Genomic DNA, 25603 nt, shown 5'->3' with positions numbered 1-25603 from the left:
AAGCATTTTCTAAAACTATTTTTTATTTTGTAGAAACAAGGATTTTCTTTACATTCGTTTTAACAGACTTACAGTATTAACACACCTCAAAGTAAGTCGAAGTCATTTTCTTAACGAATAGAGGTAAAGCAGTTCATACTTTACCTAAGGCTGCATTACAATTCTAAAAATATAAGGGCACATATTTCAAAGCAGTGTCCAGAGAATGAAATGCCTGTAATTCTCTGTGCATTTTCTCCAAAGCAAAAACTCAGTGAGAGACGTCTGGAATGAAACTTCATAACCAGTAATTTTCCTCTCCGCTCACAAATTATACTGTAGTAGCCATGATGCTGACATCTGTCATCTGAGTTTCTTCTACTCCACATAAATATTGTAATAGGCTCCCTATTGTTCATATTCACAGTGCTCTTAATGCATGATTACAGTACAAGACAAGTACATTAAAATAAATACACAATACACGCTAAACAAAAACAAAAGATGTGCAACACAAAATAAAACTGTTGAAAGACTCAATCCAACAGAAATAACACAACAAGATAAAATAAATGCGAGGCTATTCGCCAGCTTAGAAATTAAAGGTCTGACTAACACAGAATAATGGATGGGACTATGTATGTGAACGCAGGGGCTTCAGATGGACCACATGCTTTTCTCGAGCTATACTAAAGGATTTTTATCCTGTCCAATTACAATCGGATGTCCTGACTCACCGATAACAATCTGCCCTATTCTTAAAACACCATTAAATTATAAAAGTTACCATAAAATCAGATTTAGTTAAGATGTTCAACAAATTAGGCATAAGATACTTGCCTTGCTTTATACAGTTGAAACATAACATAACTTCTTTTGAGCCCTTTCAAATACTTGTTTCTTGTATCTGTGTGTTTGGATTTCCTGCTACTTGCAGAGGTAGTTGTCAACAACGAAATGCAACAACGTTACTTGTTGCTTTTGTGCAAATCATCTGGCAATATAAATGCATTTCTGGCACATTTCGAATTTGGGGTAAAATACATTAATGTGAAGTAGTAAAGCATGCAGATTTGTCATATGCTACAATTGTTATAACATTGAACAGTGTTGAATTAAGAGCGTGTAAAGTGGTAGGGCGATGGGGTGAGCGGGGACGGGCCAAGGTCACGGACAATCTTATTGAGGCTGGAAATTTTCTCCTCCAGGAGGAAGTTCTTCTTCTCTGCTACTTTCTGACGCTGTTCGGTCTTCTCCAGGGCTTTAAGGAGCTGAGCGTTCTCCACGTACAGGTCTTTTATCAACACCTCTGCTTCACTGTTCCTGGTCAACTACAGCCAAGAGGAAAAGATCAGTTAAACTAGAAATTGAATTGACAACCGTCAAAGACCAAATTGTCAGATCAAATGAAAGGGAAAAATTAATTATTTTCTGTACCTGTTCTTTCAGCTGAGAGACTTTCTCCTGTAACAAGAGTTTGAGGTTCCTGAGTGTGACCTCCACTTCTCTCATCCTGTCCTCCATATGTAATAATGCAACCTCACGTTCATCCTGCAGGTCATACAGAGCAAAGATCAGTGGTCAGACTGAAAATAAAACATGATCAATCGGCCTGATAAATTCTCGTCTTTGCTATACTGTACCAGACGGTTTTAGAATTATGTAAGTAAAATGTTGTGTTGTTGCAATTTGTCACTGCCCACTTTCTCTGCCTTACAGACTATACCCAATTAAAAACGATTATGTGTAAAGGATTAAGATAAGAGTAAAAATATTTTTTTTTCTTATTTAAAAAAATTCCATACACGAGGAAAAACATTTAACCTAATACTTTATTTAGTGTTCGTTGTTTGATTAAAAATCACAACATTGACAGCAAAAAGTCACACAGCAAAATTAAATCAAGTAAAACGTTTAAAAACAAAATAAATCTACAATAAATAAAAACCAACAAATATAAATAAACAATTTACCTAAATGATAAATAGGTATTGATGTCAAATAATATAATTCAGCAAAAACAGAGGTAGATAAAATGATGGATTGAGAGGCGATCATTACAAATAAAAGATTAAATAAATAAAAATAAGTAAAAAAACAGCTGGGCTGACTTTGAAACAATCAATCATTACAGTCCAGTACCCTGGTGTTAAAACTGTGATGTCATAACATTATAAACACAATACTGCTTAATTCACACAAATGTCTGCACTGCTTAGAACTCATTCATAATCATAGATTGTACTGCTCTCGAAGGTCATTGTCATTTATAAGATGTCAAAATCTTGGCTTGTTTTTCCCCCCAACTCACAGACTGTATGCAGCATGAAGACCACAGAGAAAACTCGACTCAGCTATGAGGATGTGCAGCGCACTGCCACCTTGAGGCAACTTTAACACCCCAGCTTAAATGCCACATGCAAAAGATAACATTGTGACCTGAGAACTAAGAAGCAGCTCAAACAGAACAAAACAATGCGTCAAGAAAAGGTTTATGACCGGGGGACACAAGGTAAAGGTCAGAGTTCAAAGTGGTAGTGATGTCACAGGTTGCCAGTCTTCTGTGGCAGTTGATAAGGATGTCACAGCTCTTTACATCTGCAGAGAAAACACATACAGCGCTATATTCACACCTCTTGAATCCAAACGTACAGCTGTGTGGCACATATAGTAGTACGTGATCACGTGAACACACCCAGCGCCCTAAAGAAACACCATTCAAATATGGGGGCGGTCTACCATTGCTGCTACACACAGAACCCAACCCAGACAGTAATGCACCACATGCTCCCTACAAAGTGCGAAAAGCAGAACCACATCACAGGTTCAATAATGTTTGCCAAAATCAACCCAAACAAGCAGAACACCAGACAATCCTAATTCACCAAAGGAAACCTAAACCATTAGAGACCAAATGAGCAATAAATGTTCCCAAGAGAGAAATGTGCCATATAAAAACACTGTGACAGCACCTGTGCTGATCAAGAGAGAAATATTGTGCGGGTTGGAATAGCGTGTTACCTGCATGCTAAAGTCTGGGCCGTCGCTATGGTGCTGTCCTCTCTGTTCCCCTGGCAACTGCAGAGAAGATGAAGGTAAGAGTGCAGCCCGCTGAGTCTGTGGGAATAGAGAAAGCATGATGTGAGAGAGGGAAACTAATTGTGTTTGTGTAATAAGAAATTGGGTATACACTTTAAAACATACTTAAGCTGGGAGAAAATCTAATATTTTTAGTAAGTGGTGTCTACTATGGTTTGACATTGTACACTTTTGAATGTTGTGTATTGTTTAGTATGTCTATAATGTGGATTCTTAATAACCTTGTTCCGTGATGAAATCAGCTGTGAATGAAGAGCATCCAGTTCATGCTTTAAGGCAGATTTTTCATGATCTGCACCTTTCACCAATGCTCTCTGTTTTAGACTCAAAGCCTCCAACTGACAGATCTGAAAAAATAACACATTTACATTTAGTCATTTAACAGACGCTTTTATCTAAAGCGACTTACAAAGAGTTCGGGGAGCAATAAGCGATATGTCATACAAAGAGCAATAGTACAATAGGTGCTAATACACCATCGTCATTAAATTTTTTCAATGTTAATATAGATTCCATACAGGGTAGACCTGCACTGACCTGCTCCCTTGCTCTCTGGAGCTCAGAGTTCATCTCGCTCATTTGTCGCTTGAGTCGCTGGTTTTCGTCCATTAGCGAAGCATGCTCCGCCTCCATCAGTCCAGAAAGCTCTGCCCATAAACGCCTCCCCTGCTGCTGACCAACAGATACAACAGAGACCTCCAACAGCTGGTGTGGAGAACAGATGTTCAATTATCCACATCTAACTCAAACGACGAAAGCTCTTGTCCCAACCGCTCACCTTTTCATTGGCAGATTGCATTTGTTTATGCAGTGAAATCACTTCCTGTTTGAGGGAATCTCGTTCCTGTTGTGTGATGCGGAGGTCAGATTTGAGATGAGCGTTCTGTTGAGTTAGAGTCTGTAGTGATGACTCCAGCGACATGCCCTGAAGGAGACCGAGAAACATTAGCAGAAATGTTCAATCTGAAACCATTTCCAAACAATTTTACTGCCTAAACCGGCTTTAGAAACAGCGATGAATTACTTTAAAGGGACAGTTGACCCAACGAGAAAAAAAATATTTTATTAAAAAAATGTTTTTTCCTCCTATGATAGTCAATAGTGACCAAGAACTGTTCGATTACAAGCATGCTTCCCAATATCTTTCTCCGTGTTCATCAGAACAAATACATTTATATACACATTTGGAACAACATGAGGGTGAGTATATTACATATTTTAAATTCCTTTAAGTGTTATCATAAAACCTTAAAAGACTCATAAACAGTTTTAAGTCAGTTCTGTTCAATTTTGAAAAAGGGGACTGATTCTGAGCAAGACTATTATAGTTTACTAAAACTGAATCTATTAAAACACCCAAGTTAATAGAAATAAAACAATATTGGACTAAATATGATATAATAAAACTTTAACTTTTGATGTATTGCTGTGGCAACATTTCTCATTTTCATTTAGTTTAAGTCCAGTCACTAGAATTAACTGAAACTAAAACAAAAATATATACAACAGTATTAAAAATATATAATAAATGATAGAAGCACGTTTTCTGGTGTTTTTGTACCTTTTCTATTAGCCGGTTCAGTTCAGCTCTAAGCAGATCCTTCTCTTTTCTGAATACAAAATCTTCTCGATCAAACAACTGGAACAACTGTATACAGTAAGTGGAGAAAATGAATATTATGAATTTATCCAAATGCTGTGCAAACTCAAGCCAAGTCAAAAGGTTTAATCTTTCAAACCCTACCCCATTCTTCTCATTAGCTGGACTGTGGTCATGGGGAAGCATTACTTCCTGGCTAGTATGTCGGAGCACATGATCTGGATTCAGTTGTAATAAAACATTCTCTTCATCGAGATGATGTCCTAGGCGGCGGGGCTCGGAGAGCTGAGGACAAAAATGTGTTAGTGTGAACTTTGTTAGATAGAGAAGTTTAAAATAAACATTTTTGGTAATAGAACTGACTCTTACCTGTCTCCTTAAGGCTTGAGCTGCTCTCTTCCCTTGCTTCATGTGCTGTAGTCTAGACAGAGATTTGACATTTGTTGTGTCATGACTCTTAAACATTTGCTTGGTAATAAGTGTTCGTCTTACCGTAGATTCTCCTGGTTCTCTCTTAGGTCCTCTTCCCTTACTGTTGAGATCCTGTGCCTCAGAATGAGGTTTTCTTTAGCCAGACGACAAACTTCACTCCTAAACACAGAAAACACAGCAAAGCTATGGTGTTTGACCAGATACCAAAACTGAAATGCACAGTTGAATGAAAAGTGATGACCGAATTTATGATTGAGGGTTCATAATCACACAAAGTCCAATACTTTTGACAAACAATGAATCACTATGAAGTTAAGGACACGTAACCAACCGCTACACAACACAATAGACAGATCATCACAAAACTGGAGTCAAGTTTGGATAGGTTGTTGAATATGTGAAGCAATTTAAGGGTGGGCGGGGTTCTATCTGTACAAGGGTTGGGGTCTATTAACCGTGACAAGTAGGGAGGAACAGGAATGAATAGACCAGGACACTGTGGAACATCACACAGTACCTCCGTTCCTCCATTTGTTTGTGGATCCTGAGAGATTTGCCCTGCAGATCAGCCAGCACTTGCCGCAATCTGGAATTTTGCTTCTTTAGTATTTGCGTATTGAAGAATTCCTGATTTGATTCTACATCAGCTGTGTCTTTATTGTAAACATAAGAGTCTGAAGTGGTAACTTGATTGTTGACACCAATCTTAGGATTAGCGGTATCATCAACAGTCTCTGATATTATGTTTAGTGCTGAAGATGATTTTATGGGTAATGATAAAGCAATGTGCATTTCTGATGTGTTTTCTGTGATACCACCACTGCTTTTAAAGTGTTCATTTATAAAAGACTCATTCTCATTGGATCCATCAACTGGTTCTTTGCTGGTTTCTTGAGTTGGGCCTTCAAGGTCTTCTTTGGTATCCGCAGAGATTTCTACAGCAGTCACTGTGCAAGGTTCTGCAAAAATATGCTCCAATTGCACCACTTTCAATGCTAGTGTGTCTTTCTCAGCAAGCAGAGCCACCCTCTCCCCCTCCTTTGCCATCAGTAAGGAGATGCTCTCCTTTGGTTTCTCCTCAATCTCCAGACGTTCATTTCTTAAGTCCTCAGCTGCTTGACAGAGAACCTCCTCACTCTCCTGGATTCTGGTTTTTAGCTCCATGCTCCCAGAGAGTCCTTCACCTCCCTCGCTCTCCAAAGCAGACAGACTATTTTGTAGTTCCACCCTCTCTTGGATTAAGTCATCCACAGCCATCTGCAGCATCGTCTCCAGCTCAGCGGCTTTGTGCTCGGTCTGTGCCAGAATGAGATCTTTGGTCTGCTCCATGCTCTCCTGCAGATGGTTGTTCCGCTCATTGAGTTGACGGCTAAGCTCGATTTCTTTGGACCGTACGGCACTGATGAAACTCTCCAGCTCGGCCTGAAGCTGCAGGTTCTTATCTGTCAGAATTTTAATATCTTGGGCGTACGTGAGTTCAAGTTGCTGATGCTTCATATTGACCTCCGCCCTCTCCAGGTCTAGGACCTGCCTCAACAGCTTCTGCTGTTGCTCCGCCTCCAGGATGGCAGAGTCTGACCCCTCCTCCCAGCAGGCACAGTCTGTAGCATGCTGTTGCTTTAAAGCTGCGGTGTCACTTTGATAATGTTGCTCCAGTTTACATACGTCCAGATGAAAACACTCTTTGTCATCACAGAAACGGTGCTCCACCTCTTTCAGGTGTTGAGAGAATTGTGACTCTCTCCTGCACATGATCAATCAACAACTTATACCATTGAAAGAAATACCCACTTATAAGGCACATTTAAAACAAGTGGAGATAAATAATGATTTATTACATTCTACATCTATTTTGAGGACATTCCTTGTCATACCGACTAAGGTATAAGGTAAAGTAAATTTTAGCAGAAACAACAAACAAACATGTGATCGCAACTTAACCTACAGTAAACTTCTGCAAAGAATCAATAACTTGAGTAGTTTTAATTTAATTCAATACAACTAATACAAATTAATATTAATATAAATTTGTATTATTTTATATATCAAATATATATATATATATATGTATTTTTTTTACCAAAATAATTTGTAAATAAAACAATTACTTTTATGTAAAACAAATCGAGTACTCTAATTGAATTAGGCTGAATGATTTGTGTTGAGATAAAGTAACATTGCTAAAGATTTCCAGTTCCCAGTATGCTTTGGACTGGACTGAATAATAGAGTGTTAATGTAGAAATAAAATTAAAAAAATTTTTTTTTTTATTACTTATGTGTCTAAAAATGCTTCAATTATTTTCTTCCAAAGCAAAATCACCTAAGATATTGAATCTAGTTTTCTAAAGTCATCAGTCATTACAATGAATCGAGTTTATGCTTAAAACACACAAAAATATCCACTAATGTGGTAAGAAAACTAAACTTCAGTTAATTCTTAGAAGTGCTTAATTCACATCTCAAGTTTTTTTCTTACCCGTGGTTGGATATTTTTTCGGATAAGTATTTATCAATGCAACTTTCAAGAAGTAAAAATCAGCATAATAAAATTTAGTCTGATTAATGTATTTAAGCTAAACACACCAATAATTTATTCTAAACCACCTAAATTGTTATGTTCCAAATATAGTAATTTCATTTGAACAAAATAATATGTGTAAAAACCTAATGGGACAATAGTGTGCATGCATATTAGCGTGCTTACCTCTCCCGTTTAATATCTGTGTGTAGATTCTCCAGAATGCAGCTGAGTCTCTCTTTCTCCTCACAGTGTTTGGCACTAAGCTCCAGCATGGCCTCTCTGTGCGCCTCCTCCATCCGGCTCTGCTCCTCTTTCTGCAAATTCTGCCACCTTCTCTCCTGATCTTCTCTCTCTGCTTGCACTTTCTCTCTTTCCTGCTCCAAACAGGCCTGTAGCAGCTCCTCATGCTGTTTTTCCAGCTGAGCCCTCTTTCTCTCCCAATGCTCCATCATCATTCTCTCGGTCTCCTCCTGCTGTGCATGAAGGCATTCTCTTTCCTCCTCTAATCGCTGGAGGAGCACCTCATAATGTTCCTTCTCTAACAAAGCATGTTCCTCATCCCATTTCTCCCTTAATCTCCTCTCTCTCTCCCTCCTCTCCTCCAGCACAGCCTGCAATGTCTCCTTACTTGTCTTTTCTAACTCCAGCCTCTCCCTTTCCCAATCCTCCTTAAGTCTCCTTTCCAGCTCAACGCACTCTTGTTCTTTTCTCTGCTGCGTTTCCTCAAGATGCGCCCTAAACACCTCTTCGTGTCTCTTCTGCAAACACTCCCGCTCCTGTTCCCACTGTTCCGCGAGCCTATCCTACATTATCTTTTCCTCTTGCAGTCTCTCTTTCTGCTCCTGCAGACATGTCTCTAGCATCTCCTGGTGCTTTAATTCCATCATCGCGATCTCATCGGCATGTCCTCGGCTCTGCTCTTCACAAGCAGACCATTTCTCCTCCAGAATTGCCAACTGTTCCTGCAGCTGGTTAGCACAGCTCCTGGCATCCTGCGCCTCCTGTGTGAACGAGCTGATCTCCTGCTGGTGGAGTGCATGGAGACCGGACAGCTCCTGCTCCAACTTATGCACTCTCTCCAACTGGGTTGCCATCTCGTCCCTGTAAACCTGCATCTCCCGATGATGCTGCAAGGAGAGACGACTCCTCTCTTCCTCAGCGCTGCGTTGTTCTTCATACACCTACAGAGTCGGTCAGAGAGCATAACCGTTATTTTTTTAAACAGTCAAGGCTCGTTTTTATACATTTTACACCTTTTTATTTCTTACCATGGCTCTGACGGATTCCATCTCTCTCTGGTTTTGCTCCAGTAGCATCTCCGTCTCTAGACTCATGTTTAATGTCTGCAGCTTTTGAGAATCTGTATGTACAAATACACAACCAACAAAACTGTTAAATACTGTACATGTACAAATAAGAATCAAAACAGAAAGTGTTTGTTCAGTGTTGTTCTTTTGTGCATGCATGTTACCTGGGTCTGGGCTTGTGTTGGCCAGTTCTTCAGACAGACTTTGTCCTGGACGTGTTGAAAGAATGTAGCCTAAAGTCTGATATTCCTCCATCTGTGCCTCCAACTCATCGATGCGATCCTGCAACTCCTACAAAAAACGCACGTGTATTTTGTTTGAGATTTAGCGAGACAAAAAAGACTGAAATGTAGCACATTTGAATGAAGATGTTGCCGACCCTGCACTGCCCCTCATAGTTCATGCGTAACTGTCTCAGACGATTCTCCTGCTGGTAGAACTCAGCACTGTCTGGATCCAGGTCACCAAACTACACAAAAGAGCATTTAACAAATCAGACTACAACAAACAGAATTTATTATACCGCAAGTGATTTAATGTATGGATTAATGTATCTGTGCGCATGTTAGTACCCTCTCTTTTAAAACACCATCCATGCTTTTTTGGAGTTTGTTTATCTGGTTTTCAGCCTCCACCAGTTTCTCCATGCTATCGATCAGCTCCGCCTCCAGACGGCCATTCTCCTACACAACACAAAATTGTCAGAGCAAAATATACATCAGTGACTGAGTTACAAACCTAACCTTTAAAATTGCCAAACTGAATCAAATTGAGCAACACTCAATATTACAGTACATAAACTGTATAAATATATTCTATACAATATATAGCCGCAAAAGAAAATTAAGAGAACATAAAAATAAGGATTTTTTTATGCATTGTGGCCATTCCAGTCCAGTATCTGTTGAACTTCAACAAAATCAAAGGAGTCACAGGAGAGTCATGGTCATCCAAAAGCAATGTGAAAGACTGAGAGCATGACAAGACACATGAAAACTGTGATAAAAACCAAGGTTATCACATGAAAAATATTTTGCAGAATTGTAGGTCTGAATAAATACAGAGCGTTTTCAATGAAAATTGGCAGAAATATTGTTAGTAGTTAACATTTTTTTAAAGAAAACCACTTCAATTTAATATCTTTAATATTATACAATATTCAGTGTGGAGTGCCAATTACTTTAATGGTGAGAGTTAGGTGCTCTCGTAGGAAGTTCTCTTCTTCCTTCATCTTGCTAATTTCCTTTTCCAGCTCTTCTCGCTGCTGATTGGCCTGCTGCTGCACAAGCTCCACCTCTTTACTCAGTTCAGCCCTCAGAGCATTCATACCGTCTTTATATTCTTGCTCCAACTTCCTGCACATAGGCATGTATGAAAAATATATTAGTTTACACACATGCACCATGAATGTCAAAAGCCTTTTGCATCGCACACATGCTGATTCAGGAAAAAGTTACATGAAAGATGTGGAGAAGGAGTTAGAGAAGGTAGTTTAATATCCAGAGTTGAGGCATAAAGAGAAAGTGTCAGGTCATTATAATATTATAAATAAGGGAGAAGGTGTAGCTGGTTAAAGGTGGAAGATTACCGGAGATTGAGCTCATTATTGCGCTCAATAGCAGCATGGTGGTCATCCACTTCCGATGCCAGCTGAGATTTGAGCTTCTCTGCTTTGTCCAGATCCAAGCGAATCCTCTCCTTCTCACGTCTTTCCAGGTCAACACACTCACTTTCAAGAAAAGAATAATAACATTAGCAGCAAACCTTAGCTTGATGATCTAAAAGCAACCAATAGAGCAGTGGTTCCCAAAGTGGGTGCCGACTGGCTAGGGGTCCCGCCGAATCTCAGTTTTTTTCCAGTATCAGTTAATAATCTTTTACAGGTGGCAAAAGCCATTAAATTGCGCGCTTCACTTTTGAAACATTTATGTTTTTGATCCCTAGTTTTGTTTCCAAAGCTTCTGTACATAACTGCACTTTCATCTACGAATGTACTGTAAATGCTCTTAAGAACGCTTTAGGCGAACATAAATGAGATATTCAGCTCTCCGATTGGCTCGTCAGAAAAGTGAGTGAAACACACATACAAGAAAATACGTCATTAATAGCGGTTCACGTCAGCGATTTGGTAAGATTGCGTTCATATCAACAACTATCCTCAATCTACGCCCATATCAAGAGGCGGTGCTACCAAAAGCAGGCACATTACCTGTTTACACACACACACAGGTATTTTAGTTTCCTTTTTGTAAGGTCAGGTTTGAATAAAGCAAATAAGAACCTAAAAATAAATTATTATTTATTGAAAAAATTAAGTATCAATCTTCATTCTAATGCGTTTTAATCCAACGATTTCCACATACAGCAAATGGTTCATATCAGTCTATAAGATTTGTTTCCATGTGTCATCGAGTTATAAATGACAGAAGGTTCATTTGAATCAGTTGTTTCACTTCATATATAATTTATGTTGTAATGCATCACTAATAAATTCATGCAGCTGTTAATACTTAATTTGTTGTTTGGCAATCTGGATTTAATTGGATATATTCATGTACGCATGTACATTTAGTTAAATCAGGGATGGGGTGCCGTGGAAAAACAAACCCTACAAAGGGGTGCCTTGCTTTCAAAATGTTTGGGAACCACTTAGCATTAAACTAGAATGTGCCCTAAAGTTGGTGTAGAAAAATTATGTTATGTAAAATCTAAAAATGTGATGAGTGAGACAATACATTTGAGTAAGTCAAAATAACTATCTAAACTGATCTGTAGTGAGTCTTAAAGGAACAGTTCACCCAAAAATGAAAATTCTGTCATCATTTACTCACCCTCGAGTTGTTTCAAATCTGTATACATTTGGTTTGTTTTGCTGAACACAAATAAATATATTTGGAAGAATGCTGGTAAAAGTTACAATAGTAGTTAAAGTGCCCCAGAACTGTTTGCTTTGTACATATTCTTCAAAATATCTTTTATGTTTCACAGAACATAAAAATGTATACTGTAAAATGCTTCAAGTAGTTTTGAATAGTGTGGCAGATACATGTGAACTGAGCTTGAATGAGATTTGAAAGTTACAATGAACTTCAAGTCATGTGCTTGAACTCACAGCAGATGTCTGATCTCTGCCTTGAAGCTCACTAACGCCGCCTGGTGGATCGAGTTCTTGGTGTTCAGCAGCTCATTTTCCAGGGCAATGGTCAGCTCAGACAGATTCACTTTATCTTCCGAATTAAAATCCAAAGCCTACAGACAGACACACAAAAGCTTGTTACGGATATCCCGGATTAGAAGGTGTGTAGAAACTCTGTGTGTTTGTGTGTTTTACCTGCAAGATCTCTGCGCTGTTATCCACTCCCTCTTCCATCCACTTGTACAGCAAAGTTTCCACAGGAACGTGTCCTGATCCATCATCCAAAACCGAAAACAGACGCAGACCGATTGTACTGCTCAAAGCACATGAGATTCGACGACCTGATTCATCAAACTTAATATAGAGCAAGAACAGGAAGTTATCAAACTATATTTAGTGTTCAAACTATTTCTGTGAATGCGAGTGTACATTGTTCCAAGTGGAAGTTTGCCAAGTGACAACATTAAATTTGGGGATGTTTTGTAATATATAAAGTTATTTTAGTGTTTATGTTTACCTAGAAAAATTGTCTGTATATAAAACAAATACGTTTTCATTCAGAGAGCCAAGTGTGAATGTGTGTGTCATTTTTACCTGAGTCGAATGGTGTCTTTTTAATTGTCTATAGGGTGTGGATGCTGATGGTGTGGGTGGCTTGCTGTGGTTTATAATGTATGACACAAACTCCTGTACATCCATTGAATTGCCATCAGAACACAGCACCAGATCCTCACCCAACTAAAAACAAACACACAAGAGAAATCATTTATCACATCTACAAACCTCATTAGATCTTCTGTAATCTCTTGTGTGTACCTCTATGCCGATGTGTTGGCACAGCATATGTAGCTGTTGCATTGTGGCCGTGCCATTTATGGGTAGAGACAGCTGATGACAAGCATTGTGCAAACGCTCCTCCAAATCACAGAGCGGCAATGCAATGCTGCGGGGTGTGGTCGGTTCATCTGGGTTCCAGAGATGCAACTGACCTGTGCACACATGCATACCTGCATGAATCTCAGGCATAAAGGAAACCTGTATTGGGGTCTTCATTATTTTCTCACCCTCATTTCATTCGAAACCAGTAAGACTTTTAACACAAAAGAAGATATTTTGAAGAATGTTGGTAACCAATCATTGGCCCCCCTTGACTTCCATTGTATGGACACAAAACGACTGAAACATTTCTCAAAATAGTTTTTTTTGTATTTCACAGAAGAAAGAGTCATATACAGTTTTTGTATTTGTATGGGCAAATATATGATGACAAATGTTTTATTTAAGGGTGAAATGTCTCTTTAAGAGTATTTTAAGTATAAACTCACCTTCTGCCTCAAACTCTTCAGAAATGCTCAGGTCAGCATTCCAACGCTAACACAAAAAACAAAAATATATTTATTACTTTTTCATATATATATATATATTTACATATATAAATAGATTATAGTAAAGATGCATACATATGGTATTTTTCTTTATTAAAATGACTAATTAAAAAAAAACACTCACGCTTTACACAGCCTATTCACAACCAACACCCTTACAGACCCCCCATTCACACACCTTATTTGACTCTATTCAGTATCGCATCCTCACAAAATCTTACTTATAAAAAAACAAGTACTGTATCACTAAAAGTCAAGTAAACCACAAAGTTTTCCATCTGCCACAACCAAGGTTGTAAAGCAAATAATCTACTCAATCAACTTTTTCCTATTGTTTGGCCCACCCGGGTCAGGGGTGTGTTCATATGTGCACAGAGTGATTTTCTGGGGGTGCAGAGAGCAGATGGAGAATACATGCAGTGGAATTCAGGGGGTGGGGCGGGGTCATTGTTCATCAATGACCCCCCCCATCACCTCCAAACCTACCCCCACACATCTGCTGCGGCAGAAGCGGAGGACTTTTCACACATCAGACTATCTGCGCAGCAGCGTGTATTAATGTGCACCTGCTGGAGAACGTGGCCGGAGATGCACACAAAAGCTCACACAAACACAGGCTCATGGCTCGCGTCAATTCAATAAAAATCTTTTCAACACATGCAGTCCCTGCCCAATGCTTTGAGCGTTTTAAAGCCAATGGGATGTTTCTTTCGAGACTATGAAATCTCATTAACTCAGTGACACAGTAAACCTCTGTCCTCGTAGGGGGCAAATACACACACATACACAAGCCCAGATTGTGAGTGCGTCTGGGTTGGTTTGCACATAATTTAAATGGTTTCATAAGACAACCTTCAGTGTTATCTGTGTGTTCTGATATGAATGATTCCATTAATACCACCAAAAGAGAAGAATGTGTCCAAACACCACATGCATAACCTCGGTGTGTGCGTGCGTGTGTGTGTGTGTTACCTCACGCTTTCTGGGTACAGTTCTGTCATCACCCGTTTGAGCATCTTTATCCTTCTCATCCTTATCTTCAGCCTGCCTATGTGACTCAGCGTGTTCGTGTATGAACTCTGGAGCAGAACGACGGCCATAACGCTTACTTCCCTTCACAAACCGGGGCTGGACTTCAGGTGAATCTAAGGAAAGTGAAAAGAAATGTATTATTTGTATACTGTTCCATCTGTAGAATGCTAAGGCTCACCTCAGAAACCTGTGATTAAAATGTTAAAGAGTTTGAAAAATAAATGCCATGATTTGCACAAATAGCATGTCTAAATGTTTTCTCCCAAATGTTTGATGCTGGAAAAATGTATTGTCAATAACAAATAAGGGAGTGAAATGAGGAGACAAAAAGCAGGAAAGTGTTGGACAGACAAAAATAAGGAAAAATAGAGAATGATTTCATTAGTGGTGTTGCTAAGAAAAGTAACTAGCAACCACCAAATAAACCCTAGCAACCACAAAAACAATGTGCCCTGTGCAGCCACCCCTAACAAGTTAGCACTGTGGTGGTGAGTCCTAACACAATGAAAACAAAAATTCTAGATGAATGGAGAATTGGTTCTAATAAAATGATGGACATTTAGATATGTCAAACCCGATTGTTTGATGTTATAATTAAGAAGCTGGTTTAAATTTGGGTTCATTTCCACTCTCACTGTTCTCAGAATAATCCTTAATCCAGATTTACCACCACGTCCTTTCTTCCCAACCTGAGCTCCCGCTGTGTTGCTTTTAATACATTTATATGTTACATCAGGATTTCTAAATGAGGAGCAGCACTGTTTAATCAATCCAAACTTTGTGTCATGATGGGATCCTGTAACTTATAATATGCCATTTTTGTAAAACATTTATGAGTTAATATATAAAGTTATATATCACATAGAGCCAACTCAACAGAACAAAGCTGCATACATTTAAGAATATGATGAGATTGAGAATGTATTTTGCCATTTTACCTGGTTGTTCAGGATGCACAGGCTCATCTGTGTTTGAACTTGACAAAACAAGGATCAGTGCATCCTTAAATTGCTCAAAATCAACCTGAAAAAAAAAACAAGACAACAACAAAAAAATCAGCCTTTTTTCCCAGAATACTGAATGCAACAGAGACTTTATATTTTTATAGCAAATTTCTATGTGTGCGTCTTACCCGAGCGCTGAGCTGGTCATGCAGCAGTGCATGTAAAAGAGCATTCAGCGTGTTCTCCTCCAGCTGAAGGGCTCGACAGAGATCGGTCAGTTCTTCAGAACATAACGAGCCCGAACCGCTGCCATCAAAACTCTCGAACACCTCTTTCAATCGTTCCTCATACTGATCCCTCGCTCCATCCATCAGCCTTTCCTACAGAAACACAGTGGAAGAGATTCACACATTTCAGCATTGCAGATTTTGCTTATTTGCGTACTTTGTTCGGAATCATGCTTACAACTCAAACTCCTTCCTATTTTGAAAATATAATAATGAAAAGAGCCTTCAGACAGCAGAGATTAAAACGATAGGCGAAAGCATATATGACTTCTAGAACCTCTAGTTGTGATTATAAGACAAGCACTTATGATCCATACAAAATATAGGCAGCAATAAAAACAACTTATTCAACATTTGAGAACAAAGCATAACTAAGAAAAATACTTTCTCAGGCATAAAAAAACACAATATATTCCCTCATACTTCCAAGTTTTCCATAACCACAAAATCCACACAATTACCTCTCAGTATGAGTGAACAATAGTGTAAGATTGAACAATATAGGTAATGACAAAAGTGGATATCACATTAAATTCTAAAACACTTCTACTGACTCACACAATCCTTTTTTTCTAAAAGAGATCCGTAGTCTAAATGCAGACGGGTGTACAGACCAGAGAGGCCATCATGAGGTCACACAATCTAAAATAACTAAGATGAACACAGTCAAACACATACACACACGCTGCCACAGGTGTCTTTTATCCCAAGGTGCCCCGGCACATTTTAAAGGCTTACAATCATAAGTGTGCATGTGTGTGTTATTCTTCAGTGGATGGTGCACTCGCACAAAAGAAAGGGGGAGGGGTTTAATATCCATCTGCTCCTTGTTGATGACATCAGCATCAGCGGCCCTTTAGAAGGACGTCTGAGTGGCCAGGTGTCTCTCTATTCAGTGACAACACACACAGATTTAGAGTAAGTTACAAATATGGATGGGATGATCTACCTCATGAAACTGATTTTGAGGGAATCATTTAACTGTTGAGGGCACTTTAAAAACTAAATCAAAAGAGTGTACTTTATTTTTGTAAGAAATGTTAACTTTTAACATTAAACATTAACTTTCACAAAATGTAGTCCAAACAATTACGACAGTTGCGCATGTATATAAATAACATGTCTTATTCAATTCAAGGATTTTTTTTCAAGATTGCATACACAAAAGCAAAGTTTTTATTTGAATCTAATAATTTTATAATAATGTTTCCAATACGTTAAGAGGTAGTGATCAAATCCCCTAAAACCCTTTATATTCCCAAAGTTAAATGACTGTCAGACATCATAGCTGATTGTAAAATATGACACTTAACTCATAACACAGACTACAGTTAAACAAACAAAAATGAACAATTGAATGCGTTAGAAATAAGTCAATATTCAAACACACGTTGTCACTTTTGTGGTATTAATGCCTCCGACCATGAGCCATTTCAAAACCAGACAACTCTATATTTCTACATCACTGTTTGGATTCAGAAGCCACACAAAGGTCCAGCAGTGAGACACACAGAGACCAAGTGTGAAGGTCACATCAGGAGACAAACACAAAGAGCCCGTCAGTAGATTGATAGTCGGAGATATCAAAATGAACAGATGGAGACAGACACACCATTCATTCCGTTACTGTCATGCTTCTTTTCACAACCTGCTGAAGACTAAACTACTTCCCTCTTCACATGACCACACTTCTGCAATCTCAGATCGAGGTTAGCATCCGTGACTTAGCAACATAAACACACAGCAACATTTTATACATGAACACAACGACATCTGACACACATTCACACACAAAACAGTGGCACGCTTTTAACGTCTAAATAAATGTCATTCTAAGACTGTTTGTGTGGTGATGTTAATGCGTCATGAAAAACAAATAATTTTAATGGTGTTTAAAAGTAGTATAAAACATATCGGCTATAATAAATTAATCAATTTGCACTAGAGGAGAAACAAAGTATCGCATCTAATGACACATTATCATCAAATCCCTGCACAAACGGAAACCACATGCTACATTATGGATGAACCCATGAATCTGTGATGAGTTAAATGAATGTGATTTACGCCCAGTAAAGTTTAAACGTACCCGGCTGTCTCACGCACGCACGCACGCACGCGCTCTCTCTCTCCGTTATTCGGCTTTTAGTCCATTAATAGTTTCATCCGGAGCTCGCGTTGAAACGGAACCGCTGCTTGTTGTTGTGATTTTACGAAGGCGAAGAAGCTGCGAGCGTGTTGTCTTACCGCCGGGCGCCCGGGTCAGAGTGTTTGAAGTTAAAATGGGCTGGTCAGGGAGATTTTGAAAGGCCATGCAAGAGGAAGAGGAGGAGACGAGGATACGCGAAGCGCGAAATAGCGCCTCCTGTATAAGAGAGCGATGAATGACCTGTTGATGAGAGCCCTTTCATAATATACAGATTGTTGACTGACTGTCGGTTTATAAATGAAATGGATACATATATGTTTTTGATTCCGTTCCCGGTTGAAAAACGCATAATTTCCATTTGTACCATTGTTTATCATATGCTTTTTATCATTAATGGTCAATACCCACATAGATCATCAAAACTAGTACAATTCCCATATTATTCATTGCTTAAATTTCTTTTTTGTGTACTTGCAAAAACAGATAAGCTATTTAAAAAGTGAAACATTCAGATCAAACTCAAGACTGTTGTTCTTTGCCTGTTATTCATTCTGCTTTCATTTTATGTACTCTTTGATCATTACCATACCAGACTTCAATGTTGAATTAAAACTTTTCTTTATTTAGTTTATAATGCAATACTTTATATGAGAATTAGCTTGGCGAAAATATGGACGTTAACTGAAAAAAAAACATGTTCTTTTCTGTTAGGTAATGATCTCAAATTTCGTGAACAGTGTGCTGATGTTTTCAGATCTTGCGTAGGGCACGAGCGGTTTCTTCAAGAGCTTCACGTGGTTCACTGGGGTTAGGAATCTTCAGGTCAGTTGGCTCCACTCCCCAGATCTCAGTGGCGTACTCTTTAATAGTGCGATCGCTGGAGAACTTTCCAGATGCTGCAATGTTCTTGATTACCATCCGAGTCCATTCTTTCTGATCCTAACCAGTAGGGTGATATTTCTTGTTAAAATTGGCATTTAAAAAGACTTTGTACTGAAGATTTGTCTCGTTCCAATCGAATTACCTTATAGAGAGTGCTGACTCGCTCTTGACACTTGACGTAAGACTCATAATCTGCAAACACTTTAAACCTGTAGGAGAATATAAATAATTAAATAGTTTGCAATGTAAGACTTTATAAGACAATGCGTGTCTGCATATGCGTTTTACCGATCATGATGGAAGAGCATGTTGATGATGTCGCTGAACCTCTCTGGCTTTTTCGGTGAAAAATAGCCACTTTTAATCTGATCTATGGCCTGTTTCAGCTCTGGGAGATTCTCGTAATATTGCATTGCATTGTAGCTACACAACAAAAACACAGTTAATGTCTTTACACAAGCACAAAGATTGCATAAAATGCACCACCATCCATGTATTTGTTGCTGAGAGAAGCAGCCACTGGTTGTGGTGGAAACGGAAGGACACAATATGGGCTACCAAATGACTATGTAATAAAATGGTGTTGTATAAAATAAAACACCATACGGAACCAGGTGCACGGAGCATTCAATGGGGCTACAACAGCCTTAGCCAACAGGGTGGTGCGTATGGTTGCGTTGAGGATCTGGTAATGTGTTGTAATGTTATGTCATTAGGACCAGTCAACCCATGATAATAGCAATGCTGTGTATTTCTAGAATCATATATCCCCCAAACACAGAGGATGCCTGCCCAACGAACCCAGTGAAACCTTAGACCTCCTTTCCTCTATTCATATTCTTGACTCCACCCCCTGTCATGCATAAGGTGTGGGAAATGTCCTATTGGGCAATTCAATTGTGCTGGGATTATAACACCTAGTCCTATTAAGCAAATCTATTTAATCTCGCTGTCATTCTATACCCTTCTTTATCCATCTCTGCTACTCCCTCCACCCTCATGCCGAAGATGAAGAGGTTCTTTTCTCCAGCTTCCTCTGCCATCTCGACATTGGCACCATCCATAGTGCCAATAGTCAAAGCCCCATTTAACATGAACTTCATATTTCCTGTTCCGGATGCCTCCGTACCGGCGGTTGAAATCTGCTCTGACAGGTCGGTAGCTGGGATCACTGCATAAACAAATACCCAGATATACACGTTATCTAAAAATGACTCACAATTGTACATTATTATATAGAAGTGTGCATTTTACCTTTTTCTGCCAATGACACCCTGTAGTTCTCCAGGAAAATGACCTTTAATTTACGGCCAATCACATGATCATAATTTACCACATCAGCGACAGAGGTGATCAACTTAATGATCATCTTTGCCATATGATATCCAGGAGCAGCCTACACACACAAACACACATATAGTAAACCCAAATACTCTGATGAATGAAGCGGTGTTTTTAAACTCAGGATAGAGCGTTTCTTTTTACCTTGCCCCCAATGATCACAGTCCGTGGTACAAACACCTTGGTGGGGTTTCTCTTGATCCCTGTGTGTGAAACAGTGTTTAAGTAATTTACAACCTTTTTAATGCATTTGGCAGATGCTTTAATTTATAGCGACTTACAATGCATTAAAATCGCCTAAAAATGAGCAAGATTGTAATATGTTTGTCTGTTTTTATTTTCATGTACATACGGTTGTACATGGTGATAACATGGAGGCAGTTGAGCAGCTGTCGTTTGTATTCATGGATTCTTTTCACATGGACATCAAACAGGGAAGAAGGATTTATGTCCACTTTGTACACCTTCTCCAAGTACTGTGCAAACTTCAGCTTGTTGTCCTTCACAAACACAGAGAAACATCCGAAAATATATTTTAAAAAATTGAGAAAAAGTATATTTGTAACTGCTGATACTTGAAACAGTTATGTTTCATTTATTTGATAACTTAAATAAAAATTTGTTATGGGGGAATAAAAACAGAATCATATGAAACAGTTGTTATTGTATAAAAATAGTTCGTTAAAACCAATGCAAATACCAAAACGTCTCAAATTGTGTTTTGGTAGAATTTGCTAATTTTTTACTGCAAACTGTTTTTCAAGCATAATGACAGCGATGAATAAAATGAGTTGCAGGATTTATTTCAGTTCCATTGAGGGCATGGTAAACCCCATCCCCGCTCTCCAAGAAGTGGACTTATAGAAAGTGGGAAAAATCTGAGTGTTTTTGAACCTGTTTGACTTTGGCAACATCTCTTATGAAAGCGTCATCATCAACCAGATCATTCAAGTTCCGCAGCAACATCAGATCCTTCACGTAATCTTCACCAATAGCCTAAAAAGAACACACACACACAAATGCACAGATGAAACTCGATGTCAAAGTGTGATGAAAGATGAACTCCGACTGCGCTTGTCACTTGACCTCTGCGATCAGATCGGCAAGTCCAGGGTTGCAAAGGAGAAGCCAGCGTCGTGGTGTGATGCCGTTTGTTTTATTCTGAAACTTCTCTGGTTCCAGCTCGCTAAAATCTCGAAATCTAAAGAATAAATTAATTAGTTTTTAGTATATCACAGTATATATTTTTAACAACTTATGCATGTCGTTTTGCACAATTCCTATTTTGTATGCAAAAACAATACAAATGTCCAGAGAAAGCAAGAGTCAAAGGTGCAACCTACATGTTTTTTTTGATGATATCGGAGTGAATCTCTGCGACTCCATTAACTTTGTGTGACCCCACAATGCACAGATGAGCCATGTTTACTCTCTTCCCCCCTCCCTCCTCGATCAGAGACATCCTGCAGATTCGATCCATATCATCTGGAAACAGAGATGCTATGTGCTACAAACACACAAATAGACGCATGTTCATTTTGGTGTGTTCATAAAAATGCTAATCGAGTGCATGAATGCGTGTGTGTACTTGCATCCAAGTGCGTTTGGTTGATCCTATATATGATCTGCAGGTGTCGAGGTAAAAGTTTCTCCATCAGATCGACCGGCCAGCGCTCCAGAGCCTCAGGCAGAACCGTGTGGTTGGTGTATGCGAAGGTTTTCTTAGTAATAGCCCAGGCCTTGACACATACACAGAAGAACAAATGTTCAGTCTATTTATTTAGTTGTCCTCTAGATTTTAAAACATATTTTCATTATGTGTGTTGTATTTTTTCTATTGTGTTAATAAAATGAGTTTGTGACAACACATGAATAATTCATCTTACAGCGTCCCAGTCCAGCTTCTCAATGTCCACAAATATCCTCATGAGCTCAGGAATGGCCATAGCAGGATGAGTATCATTCAGCTGGATGGCAGCCTAACACAAAAAGGACACATAATCACAAACACCCATTGTCCTTAAAGTTTATTCTATAATGCAGAGCACTATTGTAGCGACTAGTGTGGGTGGAAAGTGCCTTTCACATTTGCATTTAGCTGTAAAGTGGCCAAAACACAATGTGAAACAGTTCTATTTGTTGTGATGTTTAGTGTGGTGTCCGTAGTATGTAGTATGCAGTAAAAGCAGACCTTATCCGGAAAGCTGTCAAATGACAACGGCTTAGAGCGGTTTCTCTTTGTGGTCTTAAAGCGTCGGATCACATCCTGTAAAGTCGCCGCCACCACAAAATATTCCTGCTTCAAACGCAACTCCTTGCCTTCAAAAAACTACAGCACCCAGAAATGTCAGTTTCATAGAACTACAAAAACTAATTATTTGTAGCACAAAGAAAGAAAAAATATTTACATTGTCATTTGGGTAGAGGACACGGGAAATGTTTTCTGCCAAGTTCCGATCCAGAACCGCTTGAATATAATCACCAACATTAACTGTGGAAAAGAAAACATCTGTACTTTAAAGGTCCAATGCTAATTTTTTGGAGGATCCATTGTCTATATAATATACATAACTATGTCTTGACCTTACATAATGAAGCGTAATCTTTTATTACCATACGATGAACTACTTCTATCTACATACAGCCCGGGTCCCCTTACATGGAATTCGCACAGTAACCAGAAACGGACAAACTGCACTACAGATCGCAATTCATAAATACGTTATCTCCTTCGGCAAAAAATGTGACAACATCTTAGTTCTGTGTCAGCCACCATAGTGCTTCGAAAGGGAGGGGCGAGTGGTGAAATAAGCCATTCGCTGCAATTCACATTCTCACTGCTAGACGCCACTAAATTTCATACACCGGACCTTTAATAATTCCGTATAAAGTTTAGTTACACTACAGATCTTGTTATACAAGAAATACTGTACAAATTCTGTATACAAAGAGTTGGCTGATAAGTCAGATGTATTGGGTGAAACCCGAAATGACTCACAGTCTCGCAGGTTGAAGTCATTGGGCGCGCGTGCAGACCACAGACGCATGGTGTTCACGGTGTTGTTCATGTAGCCAGGAATAGGCGTGTCGTAGGGCATGGCCAGGACCACCTGCACCACAGTCAAGCATTACAAATCAGACCTTATGTGTTTGTGAGTGTCTAACTGTGTGTGTAACGGTGTACCTGTGTGTCAACCCATTTAGGCCCCGCCCCCTCCTTCTCCTCCACACGGCCGTAAAAATGCACCGGTAGCATGAACTCAGGACGGGCCTTTTCCCATGGGTTACCATACCTCAACCAATCGTCTGCCTCCTCAACCTAAAAAACAGAGCCTTATTACACTCACATAAGAATAATCATAAATACACAAATAACTTTTTTTCTATTTGGCAGATAAATAGATGGTTTACAGTCTGTGTCAGTCTTATAGCTGTGTTGACACAGGACAGGTTAAAGTTCATGTGCGTGTGTGCTTCTTCAAAATACGGCATTTCCACTGCACAAGCACACTTTTATCATCTCTGACCATTTGCAAGTAATTCGTGCTGCTGTCTCTTATCAACATGATCCCTATTGGTCCAGTATTATCAGCTTTGCTGCAAGCTCACATGCCAAACATGCGCCAGGCCAGTGACCACAAACGCAATGGACTCCTGGCCTACATGCATTGATTTTTACACAAGCACTGTCCTACAAAGTACTGCAAACTGAACCACTAAATGTTAGGAAATCTGAATCTTGTGTGTGAAAGAGCAGTCAATACTGTCATGCATTCAATCATACATTTAGCAAACAGAGACACTTAGTTTTTTCAGCTAAACGGATTCACCTGCCAGCCATTATTGATTCTCTGGTTAAATATTCCATACTCATAACGGATCCCATATCCATAAGCTGCCAGTCCCAGAGTAGCCATGGAGTCCAGAAAACAAGCTGTGGATCATTCATACACACAGTATATGCAATTAAATTATAGCATTGCTTTTGAGTTTGAGTTTAAAGTTACTCTTATCACTTTGGATTCCTTTAATGCAAACATGCAAGTGTGTGTTTGTATGCATAAGAGACCTGCTAATCTTCCCAACCCTCCATTTCCCAAACCAGCATCTTCTTCCATGTCCTCCAGATCCTCCATATCCAACCCCAACTATTTAAAACCAGAAAAAGAGATTTATCAACGAATGGATGTTCGGATGATAAATAGATGGCTGGACAAATTTAGCGTCTTCTCTTACTTGATACACAGCCTCATCACAAGCATTCTGCAGTCCCAGGTTTATCATAGTGTTCTGAAGAGCTCTGCCCATGTAGAATTCCAGTGACAGGTAATATACACGCTAAGGAATACAGACATATACAAACTGATTACATATTTTGAAATCCAGTACAATTATTAATATTTCAGTATATTCACTATTTAAATATCATTGCATGTTTTTATGATTTTATGAATGTAAAATAAATGCAGATTAAAGGCCCGGGAAATATACTTACATAACTGTGAAAACTTGTTATTAATCACAAAGCTGAGCTATGAAGTTATTTGTACTCTTAAATCTTCTTTACGCTCATGCATGTGTTTGACAGCTACAACATGCACTAGCAAAGGAAAAATTTTCATTATAATTCAATAATAATAAATAGATTTAAGGCTAAAATATTGCGTTTCCAAATTCTCAGTTTCCAGGTTTTCCATGACTGTGGATAAAGCTTCTATTTGTGATTTTTTTTATTTGTACCTATGAATGTAGTTTTATCCGTCAAGGTAAAACAAATAACCAAAACTAAATGACAAAAATGAAGAGTTAAATGAGACAACAGTCCTAAAAAGGAAAATCACATTAAACTTTGAAACTCAAGGACTGAATGCGTGCAGAGTCCAAACAGACTCGTTAACTCCTTCGGGAAGTTTAATTTTGGACGATTCCTGCAACTTTAGCTTTGGTCTCACCTTCGGGTCGGCCTCATAGTAAAATTGCTGCGTCCTGATCCAGCGCCCGACCAGGTGATCCCGTACAGTGTGCGCGAGCGCGAAATAATAATCCCGCGGCGTGGCGACGTTTCTGTCCTTCACGAGCGTGAAGTGCAGGTGCCGGTTAAAGCCCTTCTTCAGCTCCGCCACGTTCTCCACCCCGGCGATCCCTCTGATGCTGATCTGCTTGCGCTTCTCCTGGTCGGTCAAAGGCGTCGCCATCCTGAAGATCGCCCGTTAGTACCGAGCGCCCGGCTCAACGAGCACCAAAGTTTTATAGGAGGTACCGAGGGAGGGGCAGACAGTCTCTCTCTCTTTTTGGACATTGACCATGCCTTATTGACCATGTGCACGTCAAGGTAAACCAGGAAAAACATGAAAACTTGCTTGTCAAACAATTATTTATAAAAACAGAAATTAAAATGGGTTATAATGGTAACTGTATTGTTTTTTTATGTAAACAGTGATGGTTCCTGTGGGGAAATGTGTTGGTGGATGATATCATTAAGTCCTACTTAAATAAGGCCCAAAAAC

The 25603-nt window shown here is 39.1% G+C and overlaps 2 protein-coding genes across 2 annotated transcripts; both read right to left on the bottom strand.

Annotated features, from left to right (window-relative positions):
- Positions 1–29: 29 nt before the first annotated feature.
- Positions 30–15811, bottom strand: nin (ninein (GSK3B interacting protein)). The gene is made up of 26 exons (XM_079473429.1): positions 15626–15811; positions 15432–15516; positions 14434–14606; positions 13402–13447; positions 12893–13065; positions 12671–12814; positions 12272–12430; positions 12053–12189; positions 10529–10669; positions 10121–10295; positions 9513–9623; positions 9320–9409; positions 9105–9231; positions 8902–8993; positions 8441–8814; positions 7817–8368; positions 5171–5269; positions 5048–5099; positions 4823–4963; positions 4640–4726; positions 3857–4003; positions 3616–3783; positions 3300–3425; positions 3001–3096; positions 1417–1530; positions 30–1310 (listed from the first exon to the last, which is right to left on the bottom strand). Exons 1-26 carry the CDS (start codon positions 15806–15808, stop codon positions 1095–1097), a joined length of 4008 nt encoding a protein of 1335 aa, XP_079329555.1. The 5' UTR covers positions 15809–15811; the 3' UTR covers positions 30–1094.
- A 2588-nt stretch (positions 15812–18399) lies between these two features.
- On the bottom strand, positions 18400–25362 carry pygl (phosphorylase, glycogen, liver). The gene is made up of 20 exons (XM_079472982.1): positions 25049–25362; positions 24333–24434; positions 24166–24244; positions 23927–24030; positions 23281–23415; positions 23095–23206; positions 22505–22587; positions 22288–22425; positions 21983–22075; positions 21689–21835; positions 21440–21603; positions 21183–21297; positions 20991–21092; positions 20449–20596; positions 20241–20299; positions 20010–20151; positions 19719–19926; positions 19044–19178; positions 18898–18964; positions 18400–18812 (listed from the first exon to the last, which is right to left on the bottom strand). The coding sequence occupies exons 1-20, from the start codon at positions 25289–25291 to the stop codon at positions 18624–18626; spliced, it is 2565 nt and encodes an 854-aa protein (XP_079329108.1). The 5' UTR covers positions 25292–25362; the 3' UTR covers positions 18400–18623.
- Positions 25363–25603: the final 241 nt, after the last annotated feature.

This window comes from Barbatula barbatula, assembly GCF_947034865.1.
Source record: "Barbatula barbatula genome assembly, chromosome: 14".
Classification (NCBI taxonomy): Eukaryota; Metazoa; Chordata; class Actinopteri; order Cypriniformes; family Nemacheilidae; genus Barbatula; species Barbatula barbatula.
The sequence above is the reverse complement of the archived record's forward strand: the minus strand, read 5'-3'. Positions and strand labels throughout refer to the sequence as shown.